General features: G+C 33.8%; 1 protein-coding gene across 4 annotated transcripts in view; it reads left to right on the top strand.

Moving 5' to 3' along the window:
- The first annotated feature begins 463 nt into the window (after positions 1 to 463).
- Positions 464 to 10054, top strand: part of LOC111410232 — a 16320-nt gene continuing 6729 nt past the window's right edge. Inside the window, exons 1-5 of one of the 4 annotated variants that reach the window (XM_023040489.1) lie at positions 464 to 1073; positions 6744 to 6793; positions 6923 to 6968; positions 8065 to 8142; positions 9862 to 9972. In XM_023040489.1, the coding sequence (XP_022896257.1) occupies positions 540 to 1073; positions 6744 to 6793; positions 6923 to 6968; positions 8065 to 8142; positions 9862 to 9972 (819 nt within the window). In that variant the 5' untranslated portion in view covers positions 464 to 539. Of the gene's footprint in view, positions 1074 to 6743; positions 6794 to 6922; positions 6969 to 8064; positions 8143 to 9858; positions 9973 to 10054 lie in introns of all 4 variants that reach the window. The other 3 variants (XM_023040491.1, XM_023040488.1, XM_023040490.1) reach the window with 3 other exon arrangements.

The following is a 10054-nucleotide window of genomic DNA, read 5'->3' as shown; positions in this document are numbered from 1 at the left end:
TCAATACTTATTTAGATGCATTTTTAAATTCAGTTATTAAGTAGTAGTCCTTGGTAAAGTTCAATAACTATTTATGTAATTAACCCAATAAAAGGATTATTCTTATTGAGACCAATATGCTTGCTCAAACAAGGAAGTGACATGGCGCTCCCTTATAGACGGGACACTTGAGGGTAGAGAGGCTCTTAACTCATGTTTGAATATTGTTTTTTATCAAAATACATTTTTTAATAGTGATTTGACATTATTTCAATTATATATGTTTTAATAAAATAATATTATACATAAAATCCAATTTTTATTATTTTTTAATTATATATTCTCCATTATAAAACCATTTAAAAATACATATTTTGAAAAAAGTGGAGTTCAAACAATCCCTTACTAAGAAGACAATTGTATTGATTGATTTGATATTTTTAAAATAGAAATTTGAAAATGACGCCGTCACCTTAAATATTTCCTTGCCCCCGGCTCAAAATTCAAAAGTTAATCTCTCTCAGAACCATATCCTCGCGCCACACTTAGCCGCCATCTCCATGGCACTTTCCACCGCTCCTCCACCAACTGACCCTGACCCTCCTCCCACAGCTGCCGCCGTCTCCACCTCCAATACCACTGCCGCAACAACGAGACCCCTGTTACCTTACCCCAGACCCCCTAATCCCCACGCACACATCCCAACTCCCGACCTCTTTTATTCGTCCCCATCCAGACAATTGCCCTCCAATCCCAACCCCAATTACGCTCAATTGGCCCCCCGGCCACCACAAACCGAGTTCCACCCTCGCCCACAGGACCCCTCACAGCTGCTTTACCCCATCGCCTCCTCCGGCCGAGGATTCCTTCCGAGACCCGTCACCATGCTTGCGGCCCGACCCGCCTCGAGGCTACCTCTTGCGTTCTCTGCTACGGATCTAAGTCAGGGTAGTTCGGGGTATGTTAGGCCATCTCACTTGCCGCACGCGCTCCTTGGCTCTGGTCCCAGTTCTACTGCTACCCGTGGGGTCGTGCTAGGTGCGGCCAAAGGAATTCCTGTATCCACTTCACCCCTCCTGAAGGTTCGTCTGTTTGTAAGTATTAATTCTTGTTATTTAATATAATTTGAGAAATATTTTTGATTCTGTAGCTTCGTCTTACTAAACTATGTATAAGCTGTGCAATATTTGAAAAAGCCCTCTGATTTTCGCTCCTTGACGTATACATATCACAGTAAATTCTCAAAATAAGTGCCACATGAAATCTCTGTTACTTATCATTGTCAAAGAAATGTATTTTGACTTATAAAAGTGAATGAAATCAGCAAAAAACTTACATAAGGGAGAAAATTACTAATCAAAATTCTTTTTATATGGCATGTCGTTACTTATTATATTCTTATTTTCATTAATATGGAGTCATTGGGTTTAGAAATTCAAAAGAGCATTTCATATATACAATTAGACTTATGTTACAGGTTTTTTGCAGAAATGACCTGGTTTTATCACCAGTTTGTTTTGAACTATAATAGCTAGGGAAAGTGGTAGATTGTGAATGCTTTTAGCATATATGAACAAAGAAGAAACATAAAAAGGTTGAAATAATATGTTTGCACAGCATTAACCAGTTGAGTCAACTGAGTTCCTGTAGTATAAGTTTGAGACACGAGAGCCTTGTTGCACTGACATTTCAACTAGGTGGCGTGTCCTTGTGCTTGTCCATGTCTGACACATGTTGGATAATGACACATTGGGCACTCTATCATAGTCATTTTCTCTTTGACATTGGTAATATATAGTTTTAACTCAAAGTTATCATAATATCAAATATGTACTCTTATTTAGCCCTTGTTTGAGCCACATTATTTTCCTTAGAATGCATTTCTGAATAGTGTATTGATGGAAAATGTGTGGTTAAAAAATAAAGAAAAGTTTTGAATTTGCGTGTCATATTATTTTGTTGAATAATGTGTGGTTGAAATGATGTCAAATCACTGTATAAGAATTTATTTTTTTGAAAAAATGTGGCTCAAACATGGCCTTAAAAGATTTTGACAAAAAAAATTAATAAGAAGTTTAAAAATAAAGTTATACTCTATCATAGTCATTTTCTCTTTGACATTGGTAGTATTTGGTTTTAACTCAAAGTTATTATAATATCAAATATGTACTTTTTCGACAAGAAAAATTAATAAGAAGTTTGAAATTAAAGTTATACTCTATAAAGGAAGAATTTAATTAACATGTCACGATGTGTTGTGTTGGTACTTTTTTGAACAATCGCATGTTGGAGTGTACGGCGCATGTGCCATATAGGTGTATAATAGCCTGAGAGCAACTTTTTTGGCTGTGGTAGCCAATAGTTATGAGCTCTAAGCTATGTAGTTAGCTTTGCTTATATATATTTGGATGATAAGTAAGCAGTTGTAATATTATTGTTTAAAATCAAAGAAGATGAATCGAGATAGAAGTGGATGAAGAGGAAATTGAACACCATGAAGATCACATAGGCCTTTTAGGCATGCGGTCACATAGAGCCTTAAAAGGCCTACATGATCGCACAGACCTTTGCAGAGAAATCAAAGGCAGCCAAGGTTGTAACTATGCGACCACATAGTTATAGCCTATGCGGTCGTATAGTTGAAAAAAGTGATCATTGGTTGGAATTTTTTTTTTCGAATTTCTCGTGGTTTTATTGGTGAAATCACGCACCTATTCATTTGAGTTGAAACCACTTCGTGTAGGGATGGTAGAATAATGTAAATACATGGTGAGTTCATCCCTAAAACATATGAAAAACTATTTGCAATTTCATCCAATCTTGCATGAAATTTTATCCCTCCACATAATCAAATTCTTCTTTCACTTGTTTATTTGAAGGTCACTTTTGTTTTTGGTGCTCTTCTTGAAGGCTTGATTATATCCTATAAGCTATTTGCCAAATTTAATCCTTAAAAATATTGTGAAGGAGGTAAATATTGTTTGAAAATAGTGATATATTCTTCGTGTTCTAGCTTTTGCTGGATTTCATTATCTTCTTTTTCTGTTTTCTCCATTTTTGTATTTTTTATAACAATCTCAAACAATATTTTGATTTTACTACATGAATTGCAAATAATTGTGGACAAGTGGAAAACAATAAAGATCGAACTTCCCAAAACCTTTCAAATAGGAGCAATTATTGCTAAACTCCCGGGGTCTTGGAAAGAATGGAGGAAGAAGATTCTTCACAATTTCGAAGACTTTTCTCTGGAAGACATCTAAAAGCATCTTCGTATAGAGATAAGATTGAAAGTTCTTATGATAGCTCTTTGAAAGTTAATGTCGTGGACATTGTGGACAACTTCAACAAATATAGAACAAAAGGGAAATCTCTTGGTCCTAAAAAGGATTGAGGAAAGTTCAAAAACAAATACACCTTGTAGGTTTGTGAAAAATCGGGATTCTATGGAAAAGATTGTAGACATAAGAAACAATAAAAGAAGGAATGACAAGTAAATTCTATTGATGAGATTATCGCTACAGTGAGCGAAATCAATGCAATTCAAGGCAATGTTTCAGGCTGGTAGTATGACACATGCAACTAGCTACGTTTTTTATAATAAGCCTTTTTTCAAAACTTATCATGATATTGAAGATGGTCAAGAAATCTAAATGGGAAATGAAGGAAGATCAAAAGTGATTTGACAAAGATAATGTGGAAATCATCTTTACTTCGGGAAAAAAGATCACTTTGACAAAGGTCTTTCATGTACCAGTAGTGAATAGAAACTTAGCAAGTGAAGTTCTATTGGAAAAACCCGAAATTAAATTTGTTTTTGAATTTGAAAAACTTGTATTAACCCATAATGGGCACTTTGTTGGAAATGACTATTCCACTGAAAAAATGGTCAGATTATGTACTTTTGAAAATGACTCTAATAAAATCAAGTCTTTTGATTATGTTATTGATTCAATTAATTTATGGCATGGTAGATTAGCAAATATAGGAGTCAGTACTATGAGAAGAATGGTTTAAATGTGGATTGATAACTTAGAAAAATGTGAAACATATATTAAATCAAAGATGATTAAAAAGCTATTTTATAGTGTAGTAACATCAACAAATTTATTTGAACTTGTTCATTCCGATAAATGTGAATTGAATGACATGCTAACAAGAGATGGTAATAAATATTTTATTATTTTCATTGATGATTGCTCTAGGTGTTCTTATGTATATTTGTTAAAGCATAAGGATGAAGCCTTTAGTGCCTTTAAAACATATAAAGCTGAAGTTGAAAATCAATTAGGAAAACTTAAAACTCTAAAAAGTGATAGAGATGAAGAATATTTCTCTAATGAATTCAATATGTTTTGTGAATGAAAGGGAATAACACATCAATGTTTTGCAACATGAACACCAGAACAAAATGATCTAGCGGAAAGAAAGAATAGGACATTCTTAGATATGATAAATGCCATGTTATTGAATTCTGAACTACCTTTTAATTTATAGGGTGAAGCCTTACTTAGTACTTGCCATATAGTATATATGATTCCTATGAAAAAGAATAAGATCCCCCATATGAAATATGGGAAGGTAGGAAACCAAATATTAATTATTTCAAAGTATGGGGATGCCTTGCTCATTATAAGACATGGATCCGACGAGTACTAAGTTAGGTTCTAGAAATATTAAATGTGCCTTTGTAGGATATACTCTTAATAGCAAAGTTGATAGGTTATGAAACTTTGAATCGGATGTTATAATAGAATCAAAGGACGTGGAATTCTTCGAGAATGTATTAGTAACAAGGAAATCTCATAATAATGATAACATTTTGAACTCTAGAAAGTCATAAGAAGAGACATCTATAAGAGATGTTGAAGGTGAACCTCGAAGAAGTAAGAGAATTCGAAAAGAAAAGGGGTTAGGATCTGATGAAATAGATTCTCAATTTATTTCTTTTTACTTGATAGAGAGAGATAGGAAGGATGTTGTAAGTACAATACCTTTTGATCTACAAGTGGAAAGTGATTCTAAAACCTATAAGGAAGCAACGTCATCTGGAGATTGTATATTTTGGAAAGATGCGATAAATAATGAAAGATCTTGATCTAACGGAGGGTTCTAAGCCATTGGTTGCAAGTGGATATTTAGAAAGAAATACAACCCCGATGGAACATTCAATACTTACAAAGCTATATTAGTAGTTAAAGGGTACGGTCAAAAGGAAGGGATAGATTACTTTAACACATATGCACCTTTGGCTAAGATAACCTTGATAAATCTTGTTTGCACTAGCATCTATTTATGATTTTTATGTTCATCAAATGGATGTCAAGACGGTATTCCTAAATGGAGATCTCGAAGATGAGGTTTATATGGAGCAACCAGAAGGGTTCGTTCTACTAGGAAATGAACATATGGTGTGCAAACTAATCAAATCTTTATATGGATTAAAACAAACCCTTAAAAAGTAGCATGAGAAGTTTGACTTTAAAATAATGTCAAATGGATTTAATCATAATTTCGTAGGCAAATATCTTTATACTAAAGTAAATGATAGTGTAATTACTTTAATATATCTATTCGTTGATGATATGCCGATCATTAGCAACAATGTAGAAGGGATTAAAGAAACAAAGAAGTTTCTATCCTCCACATTTAAAATGAAAGATTTTGGACAACTGGATACTATCTTTGGTATCAAAGTTAAAAAGGATAGTGGGGGGTTTTACATTGAGCCAATCACATTATATTATATTAAAAATGTGAAAATAAGTTCAAACACTTAAACATTAAGGGGGCTAATACCTCGTTGGATCCAAGTATTAAGCTGATAAAAAATGATGGAAGAGAAATAGCACAAATAGAGTATGCAAGTGCAATTGAAAGTCTTATCTACGAAGCACAAATAGAGTACGCTAGTTGGATATCAAGTGTGGAAGAAAATAAGTCTACCTCTTACTCTTGGAGGAGATACAGTTTCTTGGAAGCCTAAGAAACAAGCATGCATTACTCATTCAACAATGGAGTCGGATTTTGTAGCATTGGTCGAAATTGAAAAGTTAAGTTGTATGGATAGATTTGAAATTAGGTAGAAGTAACACCTCATTTGGACAATATTCTTAAGACCATGAAATTTGCATATCTTGGATGTACTAAAATCAATATGAATCTATATCGAGATAAAAGCTATTTTCTTAGTCCACAAAGATAGGTTTTCTTACAGTTTCACTCAGATTAAGAAAATGTAATTAATATAGTTGGAAATATAATTTTTTCTTACATTTTTTCAAATATACTCCTTTATTAAATAATGGTTTGGGTAGGAGTAGTTCAAATTTGTTGATAGTAAGGCACATTAAATATGGGTATTCTCAACGAGGAAAGTGGCTTATAATTTAGGATAGATGAAGGAAAGTAAACCTATCTTTATGAGACAGAGGTTGTATGAAATATAAGAACGAATTACAAATAAGTTGCGATAATCACATATTTTGGTGTCGTGTTTTAAATGGAGCTCAAAGAGCTCCAATGTCTGCTCAAAAGTGGGAATGCATTTGTGCTGTGCAAGGAAGATATCAAAGATACAAAGTTTCATTTTTTATGGTTAGATTGCAGACTTCTGTAAATTGCATTTTAAGTCCACAGTAAATTGTATAATCCTAAAGATTTCAGGAAGTGTCATTTTTTCACAGGACTTTATTAATGTATTACTTGTATAATACACTCCCGCTAAAAAAGTCTTTTCATGTTTCATTATTTGGGGCTTGCAGGTTGGTCCTTCAAGTACCATCTCTGATAGTAATGGCTATAAAAATTTGAGGTAATGTTTTATGCCATCTTTCTTTTGCCTCTCTTTCATTTTTTGGTTGATCTCTTATGTTTTTACCAAGCTGCCAATTTGCTATATTACTTCTGCACAAATTTCACAGTTCTCCATGTTTTTCTGCAGGGATAGAAGTATGGATGATGCTATTACGGTTATTGGAGATCGGAAGGTAAATGCTCATGACACTGTATGTACAAGCACCCGCCACACATATACATAGGTATGTAATGTAGGGAGATGAACCTATTTTGCCTAAAAGCTACAGTTGATGGGAGAGGTGCGATCCACCCTATACGACCCGAAGGGGTCTAGGAATCTGCCCCAATCCCACTTTGTTTGGGCCTCAATTCGAAGGACACCTGTGAAGGTGCCATTGGGCAATTTGCAAATAGCAACTATAGGCCCACCCTCCATTTCAAGCATGCTTCTACGTTATAGAGACATTGAATGAAAATGTTCTGGCATTGACTCAAACAAGAAACCTCAAAACTTTGATACCATATGTCATAGTATGCCTAAGAAGAAAGGGAAAAAAAAATCCCAAACAAGACGGGATTCTTCTTACCAAACCTGCTGCAAAAAGAAGAATAGCATAGATGATTTTTGGGAATTCAGAAGGCCCTTTTCTCATTCAGTTTTGAGCCTAGTAAGAAACAGCTAAACGACACAGTTTTGAGTCATTTCATGGAAGCAATTAAAGAAAATGATGAAAGAAACTAGAAAAAATAATAAACAAATGATAGCCCAACAAATATGCCATGTGTCGTTATATGTTCTGCATCAATATGCATGTGCAGTATGCACGTGTAAATACATGTATAAGGAAAGGAAGATGCTGTTTTCAAATAAAGATTTTTTTTCTTTCAACCATATGCATGTGTGTAAACCCTTGATTGTGAAATATAGATGGATTGTTGATCTCTGTCAATATCTTTCTCACTTCAAAAATCCTAAATTTGTATTAATCTATCATCTTCATTTTTTTTTATTATTTTTTATTTTTTTTACTCGATCGATTTCATTTCTATTTGAATCTGGTTATTCACCATGTACATTATACAAGGATCCCTTGCTAAGCGCCCATGGTATCGGGATAACTCATAAACTTAGAATTTCTAACAATGTTTCTTCAATTTTTTTTTCCTGTATAATTATTTTTATATTTTGATAAATTTGCAATATTATTCCACTTGGCCAAACTATGAATTTTATTCTCACCTTTGTTTGTGTATACTTTTTAATAAAAGGTTTGTTTCATGTTGCAGGTTAGTATATCTGAAAATGCTTCTCTTTATGCCCTTTGCCGGTCATGGTTGAGGAATGGTTCTCCAGAAGAAACTCAGGTTTGACTCTTAAAATAACTTCTCTGATTTGTTATGCATACGTGATGATTTTTACTGCTTTTTGTACTGACTTTTTATAGTAGTTGTCATGTACAATAAGCTTGAGGTTTAAAATTTTTTGATAGAACAAAGTCAGGTTACTCTGTGGTTTACAACGTATCTATCACCTAATTGGATGGTAGCTTGAGAAATGCACCTTTTACTCACACCTTAGTTACAGAATTTCTGCAGAAAGCTGTGGTTATGTGAAATATATCTGTTGAAGACAATTTTAAATCATAATTGTTCATTACAAATGTTATATGAATAATCTGTTAGAAATAAAGCAACGCTACAGTATCTGGATTCTCGTATTCTCTGTCTTGATGTTTTGCTATGTGTATAATATCCTCTAAAATACTCGTCGTTCCTTTTAGTAATCAAACCTAAAAACCTAAAATAATCACTCTTTTGCGTACAAGACTCTCTATAGCAACTCTAATATTATTCCTGTTCCGACAATTAAGGACAATCCATGTTAGCCATCACATTCCACATCTAAATAACAATTAGGGTCCGTTTGATTGTAAGGATGGAATTTAGGTGGAAAGAAAACGAATTGCCTAAAACTTGTTTTACTGTGAATTGACAATTAAATGTATTTGATTGGTATAATTTTTCACCTAGAAAATGTTGAAATTTTTTGATCTTTTTGTGTTTGTTTGGGTTTGTTTTTCATGAAAATTGTCAATTAAAAGTACAAAATTTGTTCCAATAGTCCAAAAAAAAAAAAAAAATGGGGCTGGAAATCCAATTCTTCCACAAAACTTGGAATTGGCAAATGTGTGGAGGGAAGTTAGAAAACAAATTCCATGGAAATTTTTAGCAATCAAACATCACAAATTGGGTGGAAATGGAAAACATTTTCCATGGAAAATCAAGACTATCAAACATGGCCTTAATCTTTTGCTCACACAACAACACAAACAAGTTAAGTGCGAGGTATATTTTGCTTAACTTTTATGACTCAGCTTGGTTCAATGATTATCCCTACCACATTTCTATTCTTTTCATCATTAACAAAGTTTATAGCAAATGTTCCGTAATTCTTTTGCCTTTCTCCCACCCATTCGACATATTTTATACAAGTTATGTTGACTTCCCCCTACGCATCATATGATTCATATCTACATGGTCGAAGGTTTTTCTTTTAAGCTCTTGGAATATCTATCATAATTCTAATATTTTGGACCAACTATAGTACCCACGTCTGTCTGGTGCTGGAACCCTTGCTACCTTTCGACACTTCTGGGAGCCGAAGTTTTGCATCTCTTATGGGTTAAACCTTAGCTAACCTTAGCCATCTTTCGCTCCTCTTGGCATCCAATGCACTAATGCAGGCGTCATTAGTTGGGGATGCTACACTGAGATGTATACAAGGTTCAAGTTATAAGATGTAACGAAGTTGAAGTCAATAACACGTGGTCCGTTTCTAAATTTGTGGCCAACAAATTACTCTTAAGTGGTAGATATTTGAAATTTGCACGCTCTCTTGCAACTTGAGTTTAGAATGTGATCTCATTTTCAATAATGTTCTCTGTTCAGTTCGCATGTAAGGTTGTGTAACTGCATACATGTTTGTGAGAAATTTATACTGATTTGCAAAGTATTTCTCTTGTTTATTGTGTAATTTATGCTTTTAAATTAATATTCTGGTTCAAATTTGCGCTTCTTCAGCAGCAGCCTCAGTACCCCGATGTCATAAAGTGTCTTCCCAGACCTCTGCCAGTAGCTGAGCAACATTCAGATTCTCCTGGGAGGAAGGAAGGCGATAAAGAAGACGAAGAAAAGGTTGGTACTTAAATTCAATATCATTGTCTTAGGAATCAATCACCTTTTTTTTTTTTTTTTTTTTTTTTAAAAACTTTTAAAG

This window comes from Olea europaea, chromosome 15 (genome assembly GCF_002742605.1).
Source record: "Olea europaea var. sylvestris chromosome 15, O_europaea_v1, whole genome shotgun sequence".
Lineage (NCBI taxonomy): Eukaryota > Viridiplantae > Streptophyta > Magnoliopsida > Lamiales > Oleaceae > Olea > Olea europaea.
The sequence above is the reverse complement of the archived record's forward strand: the minus strand, read 5'-3'. Positions and strand labels throughout refer to the sequence as shown.